The 25,017-nt window shown below is 48.3% G+C and overlaps 1 protein-coding gene across 2 annotated transcripts in view; it reads right to left on the reverse strand.

The window, feature by feature from the left end:
* Positions 1-8,886: 8,886 nt before the first annotated feature.
* CASTOR2 (cytosolic arginine sensor for mTORC1 subunit 2) overlaps positions 8,887-25,017 on the reverse strand; it is a 123,611-nt gene continuing 107,480 nt past the window's right edge. For both annotated transcript variants that reach the window (XM_030962544.1, XM_030962545.1), the window contains 7 exons: positions 24,232-24,425; positions 23,250-23,382; positions 21,849-21,972; positions 21,022-21,132; positions 19,592-19,674; positions 17,395-17,489; positions 8,887-12,575 (listed from right to left, as the gene is read on the reverse strand). In XM_030962544.1, the coding sequence (XP_030818404.1) occupies positions 12,510-12,575; positions 17,395-17,489; positions 19,592-19,674; positions 21,022-21,132; positions 21,849-21,972; positions 23,250-23,382; positions 24,232-24,425 (806 nt within the window). In that variant the 3' untranslated portion in view covers positions 8,887-12,509. The remainder of the gene's footprint in view (positions 12,576-17,394; positions 17,490-19,591; positions 19,675-21,021; positions 21,133-21,848; positions 21,973-23,249; positions 23,383-24,231; positions 24,426-25,017) is intronic.

The following is a 25,017-nucleotide window of genomic DNA, read 5'->3' on the forward strand; positions in this document are numbered from 1 at the left end:
TGCAGTGGCCCAGCAGGGTTGCCACAATGGCTGTGGACTGCAGGAGCTGCAGGAAGGATGGGGGAGAGGTTCAGGTCCATGTGTACCTGCACAAGCTCAGCCTCCACACCCCAGCAGCCCAAGGGGTCCTGGCAGTTCCTGCTGGAGAGCTGAGTCCAGCATGGCCCCTGGGCTGCCCTGCAGCCCCACACAGCAAAGCTGGCCTCATCTGTCAGCAGACTGACTGCTCCTCTGGGGATACAACACATGAACACCTGTAAGGCAAAGATTATCTTAGGCACTTGCTGTGTTACAACAGACTTTTCTCTACAGGATCCTTCAAAAACAGATGAGTCAGAGAGCTAGTAATTAGCCTTTGGCATTCAAAATACTCCTGGAACAATATTACTTCACTGTGCTTCATCATACATAACTCATAAAAATCTATTTTTGTAGTGTTTTTTTGCAAGGGGTTGGAATCTCCCTCCAGTGCCCCAGCACCTCCTGCTCAAAGATGTGAGCCTGGGCAGGTGAGGTAAGAAAATCACTGATGGGAGAAGGCATCAGTGTCTTTGGGGTCTGGAAACCAGTTTAACAGCCTCAGTCCTGTTATTTACCTTAAGATGCCATTTGCTTTTGTGGGGAGTTGCAGGCAGTGTTGAGGTTGTGTGGCAGTGTCTGTGTTGATTTATTTGGGTTTTTGTTTTACTGGATCAAACCCTTGAGGCAGGGCTCTGCATTAAGGCTGCATTCCACATTAACAATCCCTCAGTTAATTTCTTACATGAATGTTTTAACACTTGATCACCAGAGTAAACAATGGATTACACTCCACTAAAAAGGAGATGCTTTTCTTGACTACAGTTTATGTAGATGAGCTGTTCCCTTTAAACATCCACTATAAATGGTTGAAGCTGTAGTAGGGTGATGAGATGTCTGATTTCACTGTTTTTCTTGCACACTTCACCCAGGTTGTTCAGCTTTTTCTTGCAGACCATGTGATACTGGTGCTGTGCAGGCACGCTGCTGACTGAGACTCAGGACCCACAGTGGCTGCCCTAAAATAGTCCCTGAGGAGGCTGAGTTTGTTCCCTTGCCACTGCTGGGGTGCAGGGCTCTGGGGGTGTCCTGCCAGCACCTCTGGGGGGCTGCCCAGACTCCTGGGCTCCTGCACTCTGCAGTGAGCAGGTAAAACTTCATCTGGCAAATGCACCACCAGCATCCCTCTGACCTCTTATTTTAAAAAGGAAGAGGATAGAGCAGGTTTGGTGGTTTCCAGAAAACAACTGGAGGATGGAGATGGTGGTGGGTTCCATCTGTAGGGGTACAGTGCACCCAGAGACAGGACCTGGGCACCAGAGAGCCTCAGGGATATCTGCTGGCCTTTATAAATTGTGTGTGTGAGAGCGACACCCAGCATGGCTGTAGGTGAAAGAAATGAGAGTTACGTCTTGCAGACAGTGCCAAGCTCTGCTTTATTTTCATCAGTTTGATCAGTACAAAAGCAGACAGCATAAGTTTCACTTTTTATTCTTTTTCAATTTAATTACTTTACAAAGTACAAAATATACTGTCATTTATTTTGGAACATTAGGATTTTTTCTTTTTTTCTCTTTTTTTTTTTTTTCATACAGTACATAAATCTCAGCTTTTCAGCATAAGACCAGCAAAGAAAAGCAGCATGTGCACTTGCTGGGAAAGCAAAGCAGCCACTTCTCAGCTCCACACAATGTCCAGTGCATGATCCCAAGCTGCTGCCACCACTCCCTGTGCCTGCTGGTAGAACATCCCCCCTTGTGCAGAGGGCATGAAGGCAACTGATGCATTCAGGCTCCCCTGTTACCCCTTGTTACCCCCAGGCTTGCAGGAACTGCCCACCCACATGTGCAGGGCCTGGCCCCACTGAGCCCATGGCAGGTGCAAGCAGCCTTTCCATGGCTGCAGCCCAGAGCAGGAGCTGTAGCAAAGGCCCCTGCACAGGCAGGATTCCCCCACCCTGTCTGTTTACATCAGATCTGGTAATTAAAGGGAAATAAATACACTTTTTTTTCTACCCTCCCCAGTGAAAGGCTGCATGAGGTTTCTAAGAGGTGAATAGGGAGGAGAGGCTGCAAGAGTTTGGGGTTCCTAGCCCCACTTCAGCCCATTTGCCATGTGTCTGAGGCCAAAAGTGCTATTTCACTTACAGAGCAAATGATACATAAATAACTTATTAAATAAAAAAGTTCTAAAGATCTGTGGTTCCTCCCCAGGCTGCCCAGCACAGCTGTTCTAAGTGGTCAGGGATGAGACACAAACCCTGATCCAAGCTGGGCAGCTTCTGCACCAGGAGCATCTCTGCTCTCTTGGTAGTTCTAGAAACTGGGGTTAGTGTTGTGTAGGTATCTCGAGGGAATCTGGGCTCCTTTGGAGTCCATACAAAGGGGAGAAGGAGATAAATGCTCAGACTTGTTCAAGCCACTTAGGCACTAACAAAGTGGTGCTGTGCCAGCCCCTTGTAACCAGCCCTGAACTGGAGCAGTGCACTGGGGCTGTGACCCTCCCCTGTGTGACCCTGCAGGGTTGGTGGCTTGCTGAAGCTTAGCCCAGAGGAACGAAACCAAAAATCTGCCCTAAGCACTCAGGAGGAAATGAGACTCCTCCCTCTCTGTGCAGTTCTCCCTCAGAACTCACCCTTGTGGCTGCCCACACAGCAGGAGCCAACCTGGCAGTGCCAGGCTCACTGCAAGGGGGCTGCAGGTGCTCCCTGGGCACTGGGGCACCAAGACCCAGATCCCAGCAGCAGCAGGAGCTGCTGGCATGGCTGGGTGGTGGGAGCAGGCGAACATGTCAAGCAAATTGAAGTGATCACCCACCCTCTAATTCTAATGGAAACAAGGGGGGAAATGCAAGGAGTTAGCAGTAAGGGAGTGAGACAGGCTCTTCCAAGGGCTGGAACAGAACTTCTGAAGCTGCATCCTACTGTGAGTAGCTGCCTGGCAGCTTCCTCTTCTGTCTGTCCAAGAGCCATGGCTGTCCTGGTGCCTGGATCAGCAGGAGAAGTGTCCCCTCTCTGTCACCGTGCAGGAGGATGCAGTGGCAGAAAACGTGGCTGCCACTGTGCTAAGTGAACACCCTGCTCCTCAGCTTCATGTCCCACAAGCCCCAAAGTCAAGCCTGGAGCCCCCACAGAGGGGAGGGATAACAATGCCTGGCCACAGCCAGCAGGGACAGGGGACACAAAGCTGCTGGCTGTGACACCATAGTCCTGGGCTGGAGAGAGGCACTGCCCTGTGCATTTCCAGGCAGTAACCTGGGCTCTAATGGCACTTGGATGCAGTTCTCACACTATTATCAACAACCATTGGATTGGCAGGATTAGTTTTAGCAGCAGTTGCAGGAGGATTTTGGGAGGCGAGGGCAGCCCTGGATCCAGCACAACCAGAAGAACCCAGAAGAGACTGCCCTGGGATGCTGATTTTCTGCCATGGTGTCACTGGAGCAGTTTGCAATTGGAGAACAAATAAAAACCTGAAGGAAAGAAGGAAGCACTGGCACGTGGGGCTGGCAGGGATCTGGGTAGGTGGAGTTTGGGGGAGAACAAGGACCTGACTCCTGTTTAATTCCATGATACAACTAAAAAAGGCTGAGGTCATTGAGCTGACCAGACAGTTTGTAATGGTGAAGGAGAAATGGGGTGCTCCTCCCCTGCAGAGCCACCTCCTTCATACTCTGGACCTCCTCAGCAGCACCAGCTGACACACAGCACTAGGAAAACAGAGGTTTGCTCCCAGGAAGGAGATGTTAAAACTCAAGGATTTCTTTAAGATCAGCCCTGGTTCAGTAGCCTGTCAGTCTGTCTGTCCTGCTGCAGGGAACATCCCATGCCCCTGGGCTGAGCCCTGGTGGGAAGGGTCCTGCTCTCTGTGCAGGGTGGTCCTGCCTAGAGGGAATGTCCTAGAGTTGTAAGAGCACCACCAGCTCTTCAGGTAACTTCAGCGATCTCAAAAATTCAATCCCATCCAAGGCTGGCATTAGAAATCATTGCAAGGAACAGCTGCAACAAAGGCTGCAGATTTTCTCCTCCTTTGCTCTATAAGAACCCCTGGCTTCTTCCTTCAATGTCCCACATGGCAAACACTCCTGCTTTTGCCACTGACCACAAATCCACAGAGGAGACTGCTGCTTCTTCAGCAGAAGGGAAATTCCCTTTGCATTCCCTTCCAGCTGATGGGAATGGCTTTGTGCAGGCAGCAGGGACTCAGAGGATGAGGGAGCTCTGAGTTTACTGTGACCTGGCCCAGAGCAGCATCCTACGAGCCTGAGCCTGGGGCTGCTTCAGCCTTTCAGCTGGAAATAGGGCTGAATTCCTTTTTTGGGGCCATTAATGCTCATAGCAGCAACCTGACAAGTGGGTGCTTCAAGCAGCATTCCCACAAGGACCAGGGAATCAGGTACCTGTAAAATGTTTTTCAAGTAACAGAGTAGGAATCCTCAAGCTTATTCCTGTAACTGCAAAAAGCTGATTTAAATCTTCAGGATGCTGAAATAGAAGCAGAAAACCAGCCAGAGCAGGGGGACTCTGAACTGCAGCCTCCTATGGCATCTTCCCATAGGAGCTGTGCAACAGGCACTGCCTCTGCCACAGCCACACAAGGAGGGAAGAAGCAACCAGCCCCTGCAAAGTGAAGGATGAAAGGAGCCCTGGTTTTGGCATAATCTTTTAGGGTTGGGAGGACCCTGGTAAAACCACTGGGTCTGCCTAGAGAGGGACATGGCACCTGGTCAGCTCTCTATTCCCTGCAGGCAGAGGACAGAGCTGGACAGAGGGGGCATGACATGCTCTTGCTCTGCTCTCAAACATAAATCAAAATTTCAATCATGCCTGATTGGCATCTCTGTCCATGTCTGCTCCAAAATCCACCCACAGTTCATTTACAGATATTTGCAGAAAGCTAAAAATGGATGAAACCAAAACCCCAAGGGAGCCCAGGGCATTAAACAGCTGTTTTGCAACTGTCCTGCTCCACATAGCTGCGACAGGGCTGGGCTGGGCCGGCCGGCTGTGGCCATACAGGAGCTGTGCAGGCAGGGGAGGAGCTGCCATCCCTCTGCCACTGCCTTCACCTTTCCCTCGAAATGGGGCACTCCCGGCTGAGAGGAGGTGCCAGGGGTTTGTGTTCCCTCTGCAAACTCAGAGCACGCAGAAGCACAGGTCATGGCTGCAAGAGAATTATGGAGCAGGGGCAAGCTATTCCATGTAATCTGCAATAACCAGGTTGTTTGTTAATTCATTCCCAGGCTTTGAACCTGAAATGATCAGTGCTGTCTAGGGAGACCAACAAAGGATCTTGGTTTATATATGTTCCAAAGAGGTACTGAACCCTAAAATTTATACCCTAAAATGAGAATGTACTTTGACACATACTTCATCCATTTCCCCTTCATACAACAGGGGCTGTGCACTGCTCTGTGCTCAGCAGAGCATCTGCAGAGGCTGTTACTGCTGCAGCCAGGATCTGCTGATCAGCATCCAGGGCACGTCTCTCACTGCAGAACCCCTTCATTTCCCTCACCTTTGCTAACTGGAGCTGGTAGTTCAACCCAGCTGTGCTTCATAAGGATTAAATAAAGGAGGCCAAGGACAGCAGAGTAACTCAAGATTATCTTCATAGTGAAGTGTTTCCCTTCCAGGGAGCCTGGGAAGGTCCCACAGCCTTGCTGAGGATGTGCAGACTGTTTCCACACCAGTTCAGTGCTGCCAGGATGCCTGAGGGATATTGCTGGCCCCTGACATACGGCAGGGTGCAGACAGACAGACAGATGCACTCATGGGGAGAAGGTTTGGAATTCTGGAGGCAGGTTTGCACATTTCAGCCAATGTAAATACACCCCAGTGCATGCTACAATGTGTAAATACTATTGGCAAAGGATTACTGGGTTTTACTCTCCTGCAGATAATAAAAGTTTAATCCAATCCAGTGTTTGCAGGCAGGACTGGAACAGGTAAGTGAGATGCCTTAAGCTGCTTACTGGAGATGTCCACAACAGTCAAAGTAACAGAGAGAGAGAAGAAATCCTCATCAGAAAATGACTTCTTGTCCTTAACAAAATGCTGCTGGGGACTCCTTCTTTCAGGAATTAGCAGCAATGCTCAGCCTGAGGCCAAACAAAGAATTTCTCCCTTTTCATTAACAGAAAATACCAATTATCCAGTGCTGAGAGGAACACTTGTGCTCAGTGAACACTGACTGTACCAATGCAGGACCAGCACCTCCAATTCAAGTTGCTGACCTCTAAATTAAGGGGTTTGGATGACCTGGTGCTCTTGAACAATTGTGTGGATGTATGGATGGGGAAAACCACAAGGATGGGAGGAACCCCTCTGGCCACAGAACCCAAGACCATCATTGCATCAAAACACACAGTGATGCTTGGGAGCCTTCCCCAATGGACAGAGCATCAAGAGATATTCCAAGTACTGGGGGCTTAGAGGGCTCATGCTGCCCACCCTTGCTGGGATGGTGTGACTGGGACAAATGCATCCTCTGGGATGCTGGGCTGAGCAGGGAGGCTGGGCAGGGTGGGGTGATCTGTTTCAGTCAAAAAGGAGAAAGAAAATGCTTTGGTGTTCACAACAAGAAGCAGAACTTTGTTATCTCCATGTGTGCACAACTAAAAATGAACATATTAATTCTTTTGCATCACTCAGCACTCCACCTATCCCTGTTTTTCCCTGCCTGTCACTAGGAGGGATCTCTGCACACCCTGCCCTGCCACAGAATGGATGTGTGGACAATGCCAAGTCAGACCTAGATGCCTTCTGGAACAGAGGAGCCTGGGCTGACCCCGTGGCTGGTACAGGTCAGCATGGCCTGAAGGCCTGGCCCTTCTGCAGCCAGGCAGGCACAGCAACATCAGCTCCACCAGGGATGGGGATTCTTTGTAAGAAGAAGAATCCAAGCTCTGTATAGCAAAGCTGAGAAAAGACTGAAAACCTCTTCTCAGAGGCAGGCTCTGATCAAACACATGCAGTTCAGCCTTTTATGTCCCAGACAGCTTCCCAACCTTCACAGGATGTCAACCACTAAACCCTTCATCTCACAGACACACTGAGAGACTTGTGGGGCAGCCAGTGGGGGAATGTGTCAGCAGCTCCTGCCTGAAGGCAGCAAACCCTGCAAATGCAGTGCAGTGGCAGAGCTCTGAGCAGAGCTGCTCCCTGCCTTGCCTCTCTCAGGGTCTACACATTTATTAAAGCATCAGGAGCACCAGGGAAACAACTGGGTGCTCAGGGAGCTACACTGGAGCCTGAGTAACCTCCTCTGCCACACACTCCCTCATGCTGCACTGCCTCATTTCCTCCCTCTCTGGCAGGACAAAACATCATGCTTCAGAAAAATAAAACCTGATACACTTCTGTTGGATGCTTTGATTGGTGGGAGCCATCAGGACCTCCCAGCAGAACGTGGAAGTCTCCACACCCAAATCTGCAAAGTAAATCCCTGCTCAGTGTCATGTGCTAGCCCAAAGCAGGACCTGACACGAACAAGTTTTTCATGAGAGAGGAGATTGATTCATCACTGACCAGCAGCTTGTGCCCTGGGAATGGTAACAGAGAACTTGGAGTTTAAAACACATTTCAGAGCAGCAGTATGATGAGTATGCTTTGTAAATGGCATTGTCATTAGGTGAGTCTACTCATGTCACCCACTGCAGGTGCCACCATCTCTATGCTGCAGCAAAACCAGGTATTTCCATTTAGGCCTCCCTATGCAAGAGGCTGACACATGCCATCTATAGCCTGGAAAGAAACCAAAGGCTGCACAAACCTGTGCAAGGGTGTATTTGGGGAGGCAGCCTAGAAAATCAGCAGTTTCCAAGTGCCAAAAGGTCAGTGGCAAGGCAGCACCCCTCACCCCCCTTTCCTGAAATAGGAGAGAAGGATGTTTCCCTCCATGGTCAGCAGAAATCTCCAGTGGTGAGGGGCAAAAACCACACACTTCCAGTGACTGGGTTAAAGCAGCTTCTTCTGCTTTTAACAGGAAAAGACCCTCCAGCACTTCCATCTATTTAAAAACAAGCTCCTCACAGGCCAACAAAAGTGAATTCCCCAACAAATACCAGAGCCCTGCACTCGCCATGGGCTGCAGACAAACCCACCGGGAAATCAAATCTTGCACTGCCCCAGGTCTTGCAGAGATGCTGGGAAGGGCACCAGGGAGCAGCTCAGAGGGGGTGCTACTGCCTAGCCCAGGCCACCCCAGAGCCCTGGCTGCAGGAAACCTGCAGGAGCTCCTGCCTTGCCAGGGGAAGGCAGGCAGAGCTCTGTGCCTGCAGGAGCCCCACTGGAAACCCCAGCCAGGCTCTGGGCAGGCACTCTGCAAACAGACCAGCCCTACTCACAGGCAATTGAGGGCAGCAGCTAAAACATACAGAAAGAAAAAGGAGTGGATTTCCTACAGTCTCTGTGCTCAAGGCACCAAACTGGAGAGGAACAGAATTTTCAGAATTTTCTGAAGCAGGGAGGGAAATCCAATGCTGCTCCCAGCAAGCAAAGGAGCTCCAGATTTGCTTCAGGTCAACTCCACTGCTGCTCTTCACTAAACACATGTAGAGAAAAAAGCAAGAGTGGAACTAATACTCATATTGCCCATTACTTGAATTAAAAATACATGGTGCATGTGTGTGAATACCCTACTCACTACATGGATGCCCACACAAGGGTGTGTGCCCAGAGTATACACACACATACACTGTACATGTGTGTGAGTGCCCACACCATGTACAGGACACACCCCTACAGACAAACATGGTATTTATAGGTGTGCAATAGAGACACACTATGGATTTCTATGGAAACACTTCAGATGTGTGTATATATATATATGCACACACTTGCTCAGTAGAAAGGAATTTGTTGTCAAATTCTAATTGGGTTGAAGGAGAAAGACAAAACCCTATTTAATAACACAGCTTGGAAAGATTGAGGCTTCTAAGAAAATAAAGGCCTTGGAGAAAGAAGGAGGATGCATGAAGGCCATGCTCTCCTCCCCTGCCTACCCCTTCCTGCAGGGCTGGAAACACTTCTGCATTTTGCTGTTTGGTGAATTTTGTGCAACCAGAGAGGAGAGGGCACAGGGAGGGCCCTGCAGCATTGAGGTAATCCCTCATTAGAGCAGCCATGGCCAGGTGGAACTGCCCAGAGAGTGAACAGGGATGCTGAGGGCAGCACTGGCAGCTGCAGGTAATCCAGGCACCCAGCCCAAGGGTGCCCCCTGAGACATGTTCCTCCTTTATCCACACAGTACTGAACAGCAAAATGTCAGGGATACTCAGATGTATTATCATAAGGAAAAAAAGGAAAAGACTCTTCAACTTCTTCCCCACCCCAAAGGTTGGGTGCTGAGAGAGGGGAACTGTGGAGCAGCTTTAAGAGCCCCCCCTACATTGGGTTCACTCAGCACTGGGGTGTCAATAGTGTGGTGAGATTATTATTACTATGAAAATATTTAACAAAGCCCCCACAGAGCCCTTCCTGCAGTGCAGGTCTCACATGCAGCACTGCTGTGCAAGATTGCACTGATCCTGACTGCAGGCTGCTGCAGGGACAAGGTTCCACCAATGATGGCCACAGTTGGAGTATCTCAGTTCCCACCAGAAAAAATATGAAAGGGACACTAAAGGGAAAGCATCAAGTTGTCTGAAACAATTTTCTTGGATGTCAGGACAAAACAATACAAGGAAATAAAAAGGTGAAGCCAAGGATGGTGGCAGTGTCAGAGTCCCTCAATGTCATTTTACACCCTGTGAATTTTTCAGGCCAACTCTTCTATGTTGGGACATCAACTTTCCTTTGGGAGGTTTGAAATACCATAGCACTTTCTACAGATTTCACAAATATAAGGCTGATTCCCTTGGGAAAAAAAATAAATTTCAGCCTCTACAATAGCCTGAGTGCAATGTTAGAAAATTAAACCTTTTTTTTTCTTTCATTTAAGGCTCAGTAAATTTGTTGCTTGTTTCAAGTCAGTTCCTTCCCATCCATGCTGAAGTCCTTTGGAAGCAGCACTGGCACATGCACAGCAACACTTGGTACTCTCTGAAGCCAAAACTGGCATTTCCCAAAGGCTGACAGAACCCCAGAGCAGAAGGAAAACCTGTCCTGATGGCTCTGGCATGGTGACACCATCCCTGCACACAGCAAAAGCTCAGACTCAACTCAGCTGAGCAGAAACTTGGCTGGCAACTCAGCAGCTGAACAGCAACTCAACATCCCTTCCCCAGCCATGCTGCCAATCTGCCATGCCAAGGAGAAACCCTCTGACAACATCTGGGGTGAGAAGCCACCACTGGCCTTGCTGCCAGCCCAGCTCAGTGCCCACAGCACTGGGCAGAGCCACAGCAAACACCTCCAGATGTGTTCAGCACTGCACTGACAGCCTGTGCCTGTGTCCTTGGCAGGAGAGCAAAGCACCTTTCCAAACAAACACCCAGAGATGCACAGTGCCACATCTAGAACAAACCTTTAGTCCAGAAATCTGGAGTGAATATCAACATATCATGGGGCAATTGTGAAAACCCACGTAAGGAACAGCAGGACATCCTGTTTGGTAAAGCACTGAACGTGTGCCTCAGTGCTCCTCAGCAGGGATGCTTCAGCTCCTGTAGGGCCAGCCAAGGAAACTCATCCATGCTTTTTCCCAAGGATGCTCTTACTCCTTGTCTAGATGCCACATAACATCCCACTGGTGAAAAATCAGATTTGAAACTCAGTTTGAATCCAGCAGCATCAGAAACCATAACTACTTGGCCCTCCAGTACTGTGAATGCAGAACTAATCAAGCAGCTGTGTCTGTGTGTGTGTTTGCTTGTCCTACACACCAGTAAAACCATGCCCATGGCATGATCCCAGCTGTTTGCTTACTGCCTCCAGATGAGTGCAAAACCCTGGCTCACAGCTGGATATGGCACAGCCTCAGGGCAATCCTGCCAGGGGCTGTCTCTGAAGCATGGCTGGAAAGCCCTCAGGAAAACAGCAAGATCTGCAAATTCTTTATGTCAAGCCTGAAGTGGAAGAAGGTAAGAAATGCAAGATAAACTGGGGCTGGTTATCACAGCAGCAAGGTCCTCTGCAGGCAGCTCCTCCTCTCAGCAGCCCTTCTGCATGGTCACAGTGGGGCAGAGTGCTGGCACCCACACCCTGGGTAACACTTCTGTCCCAGCACTGTTCTCTGCTGTCCTGCACAGTGCTGGCAGTGGCCAGGGCACCAGCAGGACACAGGTGCCACTGTGGGCCTTGGTGCCAGGCTCCTGCTGGCCCTCAGCCGTGGTACAAGCCAGAAGAAAACACACTGCTGCTTCCCCATGGGAAAAACCCCATCATCTTCTGTGCAGGAGCAGATGCCAGCAGGTTTGAGGCATTTTCAGCACCATTCTGCTTTCCCCAGTCAGCAGCAATTTCCACCTGTGTGATGAAAAACTGCAGGAGGGTCCCCACAAGACTCAGGCACCTCCTGGCCCTGGCAGAGTTGTGGCTCTTGGCCAAGGTGGCCTGGATGTGCAAGAGCAGCTACCCAGGGACCCTGGGCAATCCTTTATTTCCCCTTGAGTGCACACTGGATGGGAAAAGCCTGAGGGGACAGGAGAAAAGAGGCCTTCCTCCTCTTGCAGGCCCTGAGGAACAACAAGGGCTGGGGGAAGGCTCTGATGTGGGCCAAGGGGACAACAGCACTCCTGGAGCAGGGGAGAAGGCAGGAGAATACTCAGAGCAGTGAGGGAGGGACTGGAAAAAACTGACCCAAAGCAGCCAAGTTTCAATGCAGACCAAGTCTGGGTGACACCACTGCCAGGAGCTGGCCAGAGCTGGGCTCCCCCTGCCCAGGCTTTCTCAGAGCAGCCAGGCTTTGACTGCAGGGAGAAAGAAAAAGGGGAAGTGTCAAACAATTGGATATTTTCCTCTTTTCCAACACCAAATTGTTCTGTCAAGAGAAACAGAACCCTTTGCATCCTATCTCAACACAGGCAGTGATGGACAGTCCTCAGAAGTCTGATGCAAGGAGACAAGCCAGTACTATGCCAGGTCTTTTCTGTTTAATTCCATATTTCACTTTGTTTCTGGTTTTCAGGGCTCTCTGAGGCAGCAGTCTGTCCATCTGCTCTTGAGCCACCTCACTGCTCTCACAGTGTGCCCAGGGCCATCTGTGCTGGGTGTCCCTGGGTGTCCCCCAGGCAGCTCCTTCCACACTGAGCACAGCCAGGGTTCACTTCACCTTGGAGCTGAACATCAGGAAACCATACAAACTCCCTTTCCTCCTGCCCCTCATTCATAAATTTAATAAAATAACAATAATAATAATAATAATAACAATAATAATAATAATTAAAACAAAGGCTTATTGGAGCTGTTTCTGCTCAACTTTCCACAGTCTCTTTTCATGTCACTCTCTGTAATCAGATTTTTCAAGAAATACTGTGAGAAAAAAAGAATAATAATAATAATTATTATTATTAGAATAATAAAAAGCATCTGGAACCAGCTCAGAAGATTTCTAATGCTTTTCAGCTTGACTGACTTGGAGTGCATTGACCACACCATTTATATTTTCTTCAGGTACCTGCAAGAAAACAAAAAGAAAGGTCATGTTCCAGCAAAAGGGGTGACAAGGAAAAGAGGGGTAGGAGACAAAGCCAGAGCAGTCCCAAGGAGGCAGACACTTTGCTGGTTTTTGCTTACACCTGAAGTTCACTGAGAAAGGGCTCCAGGTACAAGGACAACCCTGTTCACCCATGGTACCCCCAGAGCAAACACTGTGAGGTGCAGAGGGGTTGCTGTTGTGTGGGGGATGCTGGTGGGAAGCCAATTATTTTGGAGTTTCTCTTTCTCTGATGTTACCGTGTGATGTCCTGGTTTGCCTCAGATACCCTGGGTTTCTCCCTGAAGATTCCCTGCCAGGTGTGTCACTCACCTCTCCTTTCTCTCCCTGGCCCCTCCCAGCACTGTCTGTCAGTCCTGGCATTCCAGAAGGGCACTGAGTGATTGGCAGATTCAAAGGATGCCCTGTACCCCTGGGGGGCACTGGGCCATCCAGGTGTCCTTTGTCCCTTTGTCCCTCCCCCCTGTCCCTGCTTGGTGGCTCCCTGCCCCTTCCCTGCCCCTCTCCCCGGGGTTCAAAGGAGCAGCAGCCACGGGCTCAGGGAGTTCTGTTGGAGCTGCTGCTGCATTCAGAGGCCTGTGGGCCAGAATAAAGCTCTGGATCCAAACCCTCCATCAGAACCGACTCCTTTCCTTCACCATCGCCTTAAAGCTTCTCCACAGAGGGAAACCTGAGGAGCAGCCCCTGTTATGGGGGGAAGCTCCATCCCAGCACCACCAGAGCTCCTGCAGGCCTGGACTTGTCTGCAGTGCCCAGCTGCAGCACCCAGCCAGTCAAAAGTGTCTGTGGGTGAAACACCACACACCAGCCAGCCCAAAGTGTCTGTGGGGTGAAACACCACACACCAGCCAGCCAAAAGTGTCTGTGGGGTGAAACACCACACACCCAGCCAGCCAAAAGTGTCTGTGGGGTGAAACACCACACACCCAGCCAGTCAAAAGTGTCTGTGGGTGAAACACCACACACCAGCCAGCCAAAAGTGTCTCTGGGTGAAACACCACACACCAGCCAGCCAAAAGTGTCTCTGGGTGAAACACCACAGTGCCGCTGTTTAGTTCAGCACCAAAGACCAGACAAGCTCAGGCACGTCCCATCCAGCTATATTGATATTATTCCAATATCCTGCTCTTCCTGTCCCCTCCTTTCCCTTCCTTTTGCTGGTGAAGCACTTGCATGCCAGGAGCTGACTCATGCAAGGTGCTGATGGATTTGTGTGGCTGCCTGAGGGCTCCATGAGGCTCTTGGGGCACCCCACAGGTTTGGGACCTGCAGGTGGGGATGGGAAGGCCATGGTGGGTGACAGGAGAACACACCCATCAAAAGAAGAAGAGAGCTGCCAGTCTGTTTGTGGGGCTTTCTTATCCAGCCTTGTGAGGAGACTTAACCATAGAAATCTGTATTATTAATGATGTCTTTTCACGTTTACTGCAAGAAAAATCTCTTGTAACAGAAGATGCAAAATATCTCAGAGTGACTGTCACTTGCAGAAAAGAACATCAAAAGTAAAGTTACATCTGGCAGAAAAAGTGTGTCTGAACTCTACATAAACTCCAAGACACTGGCAGCTCTTGAAGAGTAGAGAGAGGACTGAGGGAAAAATAAATTATCCCTAAGTTGCTGCAAGAAGCCAATATAATTCATATCAAGTAAACTGAAGAAGGAACTGTCTCCTCTACAAGGTATTTAAGGCCAAGACTACAATACCTGGATTCACTGGACACTCTCAAGAGCTCAGACAGTGGAAATACAACTGGTTGTGTCTTTCTGTGAGGCTTTTAACAAAACTGAGGGAAAAGTCCACGAGAAATAACAAGAAAAATGTTCAATTTTCCAAGAGAAGATGGAATAACAGCAGTCAACTCTGATGATGTGTGAACAAAAGTCATTTGGAAAGGAAGAAAATAATCTTAAAACAAGCATACAGCAAACTCTTCTGGTTTAGAAGGCAAACCCCAGGACACCCCGATAGGGAACAGGACTTTGAGGCAGGACTCTCCACTGCCTCCTCTTCATCATTTTTCCCAGTACACTGAACAAACACTGCAGTGCAAGAAGCTGTTTGACTCTTTTCCTCTACATAAGATAATAAGGAAAGACATAGTTGTAAATTTTTTTAACCACACTCCTCTAGCCAGCCCCAGTGATGCTCAGTGGGTCTCTCTGTCTGATTCCTCAGCACTGGACAGAAGCAGGAGGAGGCAGCTCTGGCCGGCTGCACAGATCCATCTTCTCCATGAAACACAGGGCTCCTTCACTCAGGCAAAATTTCTGATCCCCCTAACAGCACAGAAATGATATCAATCACCCCAGACATGTTTTGGCAGGGTTTTCTCCAGGACAGATGTGCAAACAGTTGTGATTTGTAGGACCCATCTTAGTTTGCCAGCAGTGGAGGAGTCCTTGCCCTCCCTGCCCCTTGGAAATGACCCCTGTCCAAGGCAGCTGGTGCACTGTGCTCCCTTCTCAGGTTGAGTGCAGATCAAAGCACTGACCAGGAAGGAAGAACCAAAGCTCCAAATTACACCCCACACACAGCTCCAGCCTCTTCAGAAGCAAAATGCTGGTGAAAGAGAGCAAGACACCAGTGGGCATGAGGCAGCAAGAGCAGAGTACCTGGAAAGGCAACTCTTCCTCCTTGCTCTCTCTAGAGGGAGCTGGTAACCACGATTCTCTCCAGCCTGGCCCTGCATCACCCCAGGGACACGCCAGAGACCTGGAGGTTCCCATCTCAACATTGTCTCCCAAGGGGATTTCATCTCAAGCAGAAGTCCTGATTATCAGGGTAAACATCTACAGCTACAGCATGGCAGGAAGATCTGAGTATTACATCCAGGTGAAATAAAAATTAAGTAACAAAAACCACCTTAAGATGCACAGGAAAAAAAAAGATCAGATCAAAGGGAACAACACATTTTTATACAGTACTCTAATTTGCTGACAACAGGTACTGAACTACCTTAATTAAAGAAAGGGAGAATTCAGAGGAAGGGTTCAAGATACATTTACTCCTCAAGGAATGTCACTAGAAGTCAAAGTATCTGGGTAGCAAAGTTAAGGAAAACATGACAAAATCTAGGTCAGGGTCTTGGCCAACAAAACCACCCTAAAGCCAACAAGCATCCAGCCCAGCCAGCAGACCCAGAACAAAGGCAGGCAAAAAATGCCTGAAACTTCCAAAGGATGGAAGGCTTTGACAACTGGAACAGCACTGTCCAGGTGAAAAGGCTTTTAAAACCATACATAAAGAAAACAGTAAGTAGCAAAGAAAAATATTGAAATATTGCTTTGAGTAAGGAAGACCTGCAGACCTGCATGGCCCCCCAACACCCTGCCAGCTGCTGGGAGCAGGATCTGTGGGGCTGGAGGCAGCAGGATGAGCACTCTGAGAAGGTGGAGCTGCCTGCAGAGTCATTGCAATTGTGTGGTTTAAGTTTTCAGCTACAGATCTATTTTAGCTGATAGGGCTGAGCTCTCCAGATATGGCTTGACATGTAGAAGCACTCTGCACCTTGTGCTCTGCACAGAAAGTGCACACCTGGGGCCACACAATGGGCAGAAATGTGAGGCAAAGCTAACAGTATTGATTTTTAAATGGTGTTTTATTAGCTTATCTTATCAGCACAGTTAATATTAAAAAATATAAGACAAACATATATAACACTCTGACCTTTGCTATCTGAAATAATATTTACTTTTACTCTTTACACACATGACCCATCAGCTGCGAATGGTTCACACCAACTGTGAAAAAACAGTCATTATAAAACCCCCAAACCTGCTTTGATCTCACTAGAGCTTTTACAGGTCAAAGGTAGGACCTCAATAGTGATTTTGCAAGTGATGGAAAGAGAAGTATAATGCAATAAAGGGCACATTTAAGGAAACAAATGAATAGTATAAAGCAGCTGACTCCCTCCTTCAGGATTGGGGAAATGGGTTCCAAGAAAAACACCATCCCATTTGTGGCTACAGGCATTGCATTTTCCCTTTCTAGGGAAATTCCTCATTTTTGAGAGTGTCTTCTCTACAAAGGAAGAGCAGAAGTAGGCTTAGAAAGTAAAATATCCATCAGCACAAAAAACTAAGAGAACTCTCCAAGGATGGCAAGACTCTTGTGTTGATGACTCTGCTGCAGCTGCTGATGGGCACTCATGAGAACAAACAAGGGAACAACCTTATCTGCTTCAAAATCACCTTCTCCTGCTCTGCTGGCAATTCTTGCTTGTTTATCACAAACCAGGAAGGTGCAGGGACAGCAGAGCTAAGAGATGGGTCTCAGAAAGCAAAGGTTAGGACAGGGCAGACACCAAGAGATGAAGGCAGGGGTCTGCTACTGGTGAACTGTCCAAAAGTTCCCAAAAGACAGAGGCACCTGTGATGACCCTCCTTTAAGGGGAAGGAAGCACCTCAGGAACCACCTGAGGGTCTGGAGAGCCTGCAACTACTTTTGGAAGCACATGGAAGGGTTTGTGGCTGTTTCTAATAGAAGATACAGATGCAGTGGAAGAAGCTGCTCGGGGAGGGTGTGAAGTTTCCATCACTGCAGGTAAGGACTGAGAACAACACTCACTAACACAGCTTTGCCTTGGGTAGGGCCAGGCTTGGTTCAGGAGCCTCTCACCCAGGGCAGGGACAGCCAGGAGGCTGAAGACAGGAGTTTGCTGGGCTCCACTGGAGCAAAGGCATTCCAACAAGCTATCCAGATGAGAAGTGACATTCTCATAATGTTTTCTCCTAAGAAAGATTTCCCCTACTCCAGAGAAGCTGTTTTCATACTCACCAAGGCGTGATCAAACTTAAAAGTACTGATGTAGTAGGCTGGGATGTCAGCTGCAGCCAAAGGCTCAGAAATCTGAGCGACAATTCCACATTCATCTGTGGGGAGATAAAACATCAAACATTGTCTGCAGGGGCTTGCAAAAGTCTCAGAGATCACCAGCTCAATGCCTACATATGAGAAGTCTGGGTACACAAACTCCAATTAGAAGGAATCTCTGTAATAACATGTATTCTTTCTCACAGAATCGAATTTTTGGGCCACAACAATACATTGCACATTTAGTTTTATTACCTTGTTTTTGCTACAGAGAAACACACATTCTCCAAAGGCACAAAACCATTAGGACTGGAATGATTTAGGGGTCCAAAGAAAGGCACTGAACAGCATTCAAGAAGAAAGCACAAAACTCAATCCCATATATCCTTAACATCCATTTTTCTCTATTATTGAACATTTGGCCCTGTAGCTCTGAAGGAGGAGATGCTGACCCATTAGCCAGCCTGGACCCATGGTTCCTGGGCTGCAGCCCACCTCAGCCCCTGAAACAGGATTTCACACCAATTTCACCACAGAAAATTCATAGATTGTTAAGGGGCTGAAGTGGACCTTAAAGATCCTCTGATCCCAACCCCCATGCCATGGAGGGACACCCCCCACTAGAGCAGGCTGCTCAAAGCCTTACCCAGCCTAGCTTTGAACCCTGCCAGGGCTGGGACACCCACAGCCTCCCTGGGAACCCTGTGCCAGAGTCTCACCACCTCACAGGGAAGAATTTCTTCCTAATACCTGACCTAGACTTCCCCTCTTTCCATGGGTACCCATTCCCCCTTGTCCTGTCACTCCAGTTCCTGATGCAAAGTCCCTCTCTGGTTTCCCTGTAGCCCCTTCAGGCCCTGGAGGTGCTGGGAGATTTCCACACAACCTTCTCTTCTCCAGGCTGAGCAGCCCCAGCTCTCCCAGCCTGTCTCCATAGGGAGGTGCTCCAGTCCTCCCATGCACTTCATGGCCCCCTCTGGACTTGCTCCAACATTTGCATGTTCTTCTTATGTTGGGGACACCAGAACTGAGTGCAGGGCTCCAGCTGGGCTCTCACAAGAGCACAGCAGAAAAGCAGAATCACCTCCTTCAAGCTGCTGACCATGCTCCTTTGGATGCAGTCTGGGACTCAATTTGCCATCTGGGCTATTTGCTTGGCCTTCTGGGCTTTAAATGAAATTTAAATGGTTCATCTGTCTTGTTAGTTGCAGATCACTGTTTTCAGATGAAACCTGGAGTTCACTGATTCAAATTCAACATTTGAACTCGATTTGAAATTAGCATATTTAAACATCAAATATTTAGGGGCCTGGTCAATGTCCTGATGTGCTATCAGTGACATATCATGCTATTTCTATATAGTTTCCTTGAAGATACATAAAGAGAAAATTTCCTTCTTGCCACTTTTGGTGGTCTGGTGTTGAAGTTGCAATTAAATACAAAAATTGGCCCAATGTTTTTCAGAAATGTTCTTGAAGTTTGTATTTTCTAAGTGGTTCAGTGCCCCCAGGAAGGAGCCATTGCATTTCCGGAAGATCAGGCCTTTGCTGCATTATTCAGATCAAACTCTTAAAATTGCAGGGGACATAGAAATAGCAAGAACACTCCTGCAGGCATGAAGCATTTTCTCTGTGCTACTTAGGACCAATATTCTATTGAGTAGAGAAAACACGTGCAGGACTGGATGTGAAACACATTTGTGAACAAGGCTTCCACATGGACTGCTATAAATCTATAAAAAGTCTATTAGAATCACAGAATTACCCAAGCACTGCACTGGAGTATGAAACTGCTTTCTGACCACTGATTTCAGTAATCTACAATGAATTCCCATGCCACCTTTTAGGCCAGTTTTTCTCTTTAACCAAAGCCCTAGCTATAGCCACCCCCAAAGTCCAGCAGATGAATGCAATGCAGCTGGAACTGTTGAGCATGTAGCACTTTTAGGACTATATTCAGAAGTCAAATTATCAAATAGTTTGACATTTGATTTAACATTTAATAGTAGTGAGGCTTCTATTTGAAAATCTCAGCTCACAAAGTCATGTTAAGCTGCTGGCTCTTAAAAAGCATCAGCCTCAGAAGGGTTTTTCCATACTCCTTGAAGGCCCTGAGGTGACTGCCTGCCTGCACACCAACTGATCCTCCAAATGTTACTTACCAAAGCCAAGAGGCTGCCCACCAATCCTCACCATCTTCCAGAGCTCACCAGATGCACTTGTAAACAACAAATTATTAGGAAATCTGTAAAAAAAAAAAGAACACCAAACATAGCAATTAAAGCACAGCAGTGTGTCAGATTCTGCCTGTGGGGGATCTGCTCTTCCTGCATCCTTGAGATGTTTGAAACCAACAATAACAGGGAGTAGCTTGGGCAAACTGGGAAGACTCAAGGCAGGTGGGATACCTGATCCCCCAGGTATCCTGTGGCAAATCAGCAACTCCTGCTGGAGGTGGGCATAGGTACCCAGAGAGGCAAGGAAAAAAATCTGTAAGCAACAGGCTGTGCTCCAGCTTTACAAATGCTGAAACTGTGAAGGTTTGATTTGAGCTGCATTTGGAAACAGCTAGGGATGGAATATGTTCCCACGCCTGCTCTCAGGAATGTGAACAGTAACCACTGGTTTTGTGTCTGAGCACCTTCAGTGCTTTTTTCCATCCCATCCTGGGAGGTGCCTGGGACCACTGCAGAGGTCTCTATTTCTTAGCAGGGGGAAGGAGACCTGAGGCTTAGAGAGCTGCCCAAAGTGAAGCAGGCAGCTTGTGAGAGAGGAGAATTGGCTCCCCAGATCTCCCACACCCCAGGCTGAAGCTCCAGCCCTCTGGCTCCTCTAAAGACAGACAAAGATTTACTCCAGTAAGGTTGAAGAAACTTTCAGGAGGGCAATTTATTACTTTGAAAAACAAGTCCAAGGGGCAGGGGATTCACCCCCAAGAACCAAAGCCAAACTGCACAGTATGTCAAAAGCAAATCTAAGCACTGCTGAGTACAGCACCCCTCCAGACCTGAGAGCCTGCTGTGCTGCCCAGCTGCACACACACACACAGACAGGCTGACTGCTCAGGAGCTGGCTCCTTGCTGCACAAACAAGTCATGGGCTCCCACTGCACAGTGATGACTTGGGACATTATCATCATAACAAGACTCTGAACCAAGCCCATCCATGTGTAAAAGCAAAGCAGAAGGACAGCATCACTGACATCCTCACCCTGATTTTGGCCTTTAGCAGGAAAACTTCAAACACCTACATCAGGTTTTCCTTTTGGGTTTTGCTCTTACAAGCACAGCTAAGGAGCAACAGAATAAAAGTATAAAAATCACTTTGATCCAGTATTCCTTTTTTGAAAGTGAAATAACTCTACATCACATTGATTTGCGCTTTCACTGAGGGCTTGGACAGACCAGTCCAAAATTTAGGCACTGGAACTATAATGCCAGATTTTACTCAGAAAAGTGACAGGGTGTACAGGCCCATGACACCCATACAAGACAGTCCAAATAATTAACATGGAGGAGTCTAAGCTGCTTCCTGCTCCTTTGAGAACATCCCTTTTTTTTGAGGTCCAGGTTACTCTAAGATCAAGGCTCACCTCTGCTGTGTCTGGACATCCATGACCAGGGAGATGTAACCCTCAATGAGAGAAAAGGAGAAAAAGCGAATATGTCCCGAGTCTTCGTTGCCCACCACTGAGTCTTTTACTCTGAAGAAACAGAAGAGAACTACATTAACTGTGGCTAGAAGAGCACAAAAGTGGGGTTTTAAAGCAGATATAGCCAGTGAAACCAGAAATGTTCTTATATTGACTTAGGGAAGTGACACTGAGTTCTGTTGTATTATACTGATTTCAATTTGTTTTTTTTTTTAAATTTTGCAGGTGGAAAACTATCCAGTTCCCACAACTGACAAAACTCTTCATCCCTTCCTCGAGGTCCCCTCACAAGGAGCTGTGGGCCAGAAGCCATGGGCACCAAGAGACAGCAATCCAGCCAGCTGTACATGCTCTGGCCCTGTGTGGGTATGCAGCACACTGACCACATGGCTACTGTCACCCTCACTCTGGAAAAGCTCACCTTGCCAAAGCCAGCAGGTGTCTTTGGGCACCCTCAATCACCTGTTTGGCTTCCACCTGTTAGGACAACCCTCTTGAGCCTGTGAAACCTCCCTCCCTCCCTCAGTGCAGAGCACTGGAGCAGCACAAGGCCACACCAGCTCCCTGGCACCCCAGAGGAGCAATTTGTGCCTCCAGACACTGGCACACCTCCCTGGAAGCCCCATCTCCCTGCAGGACCTGCAGTCTGTGCCTCCAGACACTGGCACACCTCTCCTGGAAGCTCCACGTCCCTGCAGGACCTGCAGTCTGTGCCTCCAGACACTGGCACACCTCTCCTGGAAGCTCCACCTCCCTGCAGGACCTACCCATTGGAGTAAAACATGACATCCATCAGGAGTGTAGCAACAGTGGGAAGGGTATCTGGATCCAGGCTGGTGACACAGAACATATTACTTGGGCTGGAAAGAGGATGAATGACAGGCCTCTGAACTGAAAGAGACAACACAGACACACAGAGCTATGAAGCCACATCTGCAGCAGGCTCCTGTCCCATCAGCTGTGTTATCCATGCCCTGACAAAGGGTCACAGAGAAAGCTGACAGCATTTGTAAGGCAGTGTCTCACTGCTGAAGCCCTGCTGGCTCTCAGACAGGGAATGAGGGGCCATATCTGCTCCATGCTGGTCTCCTTAAGGCATAGGGTGGTGTCACCCTGCATACCCTGCCCAGATCTCTGCTCCAAGGGGCTTTCAGGCCACTGGGTGCATCCATGTGACATGAGGCACAAGCTAAAGGAGGGCCCAATAGAAACTGGAAAACGGAAAAAAATGCAGGTTGCCACCATTAAAAGGCAGGGCTATGGAAGGCTGTGGTTGCTGGCAGTCCATCCTGTTTTCCCTCATTTCTGGGGACCTATTTTGCCATAATATCTTGAAAAATAAACCCAGCTGCCACGCAGCAGTTTGTCTAACAGACTGCAGCCAGTGGCTGAGATGCAGCCAGCATTTAGGCATGCAACCTAACAGAGCAACACAGCACTTAGGCATGCAACCAATAGAGCACCACAGCAAACTGTGAGCTGGTGCATTATCAACATGTGTTTCACTGTGGCCTTTCTTGATACTTTTTTTCTTTAAGACTCATTTTCTTAAACAAGGTGATTGTTAGCTCTTGAGTGATGAAACTGAGTGGCACTTCATAATAACTGATCCCTGCTTTGTCTGGTTATGGGCAAAAAATTACACACATGTCTGTAGGTAAGCATATGTATATCAGTTGTTAATTTTCCTGATTGTGCCCTTTGGCTTGATACTTGCTCCTTTAGCCTGCAAACATCCTAAGGTTCTGTACAGCCCTGGGCTCATTGTGGCCTTGATCCTCACTGGCACAACAATCTTCTCTGTGCATCACTGCAATACTTAAACAAGTTTTTAGAGAAGCCATTTTCCTTTGGAATGCTGAAACATGGAAATATGGGCTACAGACAACATTATTTTTGCAACTGCAATGAACTGTACTTTGACCTTCTGTCCTACCAAAGGCATGTCTTCTCTAGAAAAACTAGCATTAGAAGGCCAAAATTCAAGCTTACTAGCACTGCTCAGAAAGTTAAGAACCTACTCAAATCCTTGGTTGTACTCAGAGAGGCTTGTAAGATTGCAATCTTAAAACAAGATAAATATTCATCCAAATGCTGAAGGAAGCTAGAAGGCAGAACTTCCACCCCATGTGTCAGGGAGACCAAATCCCTGACAAGCTGGTGCTTACCTAGTTTTGGTTTGACAAATCCATTTGTTACCCCAAAGTCATCAGCAGCCACTGTCTCCCCATTCACTACTCTGAGGATGGTGAACTCGGCAGCCAGCGTGTGCATCACGAAGGGCAGGTCTCGCTCACGCACCTGGGGGGACAACAGCATTATCTGGGCACAGTGTTATGGATATCTTATATTATGGAATTATCTGGATATCTTATATTATGGTATTATCTGGATATGCACCAGAAATGACAAAACCCTGCAGTGGAGGGTAGACACTTTCAGTGCACAGCAAAGTGGACACGACTCCTGCTTGAGTTACCATTTAGGTGTATCTTAAGAGAATCACACGTGGTGGTATCACTGGGACTATCAGTAGGATTAAGCACCAGAGTGCTTTTATGACTGTAAAAAGAATGTGGAGATTTCTAAGTGGGAGATGCTTCACTTCTTTTCCAGCATTGCTGCAACAGCTCAGCACTGCCTGTTCTTCAGTCTTGTTTCCTCAGGAAATGAGGCTATGCCTTGTATGCAGGCACACACATGTGCGTGTGAGACAGAAAGTCTGTCTGTCTATAACCAAAACAACTTTGGAGCGTCTTGGCCATCACCAGTCAACCTGACAGCAGACACTATGTTCCTCTTACTTTTAGAAAACCAATGTCTGAGTGATGGTGGGAATTGCTACCAGTATCTCCATTTCAGGAGAGACTGTTTTGTGGGCTCAGCATGCATTAGACACCAGACAAGCCATGACAACAAATGCTTCATCCCATGGCAAAAGCTCCTGAGATGTCAGAGGACCTAACTATCAGGAACAGAGCTCTGGGGAAAGCAGAGTTTGGTACTTCTGCCACTCCCAGACAACTTGGCAGAACTGTCAAGTCTGACAATTGTCAATTGTCAGTTGACAGACAACTTGTTCCCAGAACTGCCCAACTGAATTTTCATCTGGTGGCAATAACTCTGCCTGGTCCCCTCACGTCCTCTTACCAGGATGAAGTCCGTCTGATAGGTGGAGAGCATAAACACTGAGATGTTTTGGTCAGCTAGGGGTGCTATGACTGACTTGGCAATTTTGGTCACTCCGATGGGCTGGGAGCTGGAGAAGCCACCTCCACCAGACACCACGTTGAGGGCAAGCCATGTTGCATCGGCCACGCTCAAGTGTTCCGAGGAAGGAAGCTCTGCAGAGACACAAGGGGAGGACAGAGGTTTGGTTTAGAGGCAGAGAGAGCCAGGTCCGCCATGTGTCAGTATGTGCTTAGCACAGACAGTGCAAGGAATGAGATGAGCCCCCTTATCCCAACCTCCTGGTTTCCCATGCTGCTCCACAGGTTCATACTGTGACACTCCTTCATGTACTGGTTATATCAATTTCCATGGCAGGATTCACACAGATTATCAATGACAACACAGGGAACTGCAGGACTCAGCAATTCACTTGGATGCCAGTGACCAATCCTGTTGACCTTCCCAAGTGGAAACAGCCTGTGGTGGTTGTGTGGTTACAAAAGTAGAGGGCCAATGTGGGTCTAAACAAACTGTGTATTCTACTCCCCTCCACATCATTCCTGACAAACTGTTCATTGCAGGACCTGCCCATTCCACACCTGACACCCCAGGCTACAAGCTGGATGTTAAATTAGATAAGGGAGAAGAAGCAAACCCTTCGAGGCAGGGTAGTGTTTCTTCTCCACACCAATGACTCAGCTGTGATAACTCCTCTTTGGGGAAGCACCAGCACAGTCACACCCACCCTGAAGTGGGCAATCTCTG

The sequence above is a fragment of the Camarhynchus parvulus genome, chromosome 19, assembly GCF_901933205.1.
Source record: "Camarhynchus parvulus chromosome 19, STF_HiC, whole genome shotgun sequence".
Taxonomy (NCBI): Eukaryota; Metazoa; Chordata; class Aves; order Passeriformes; family Thraupidae; genus Camarhynchus; species Camarhynchus parvulus.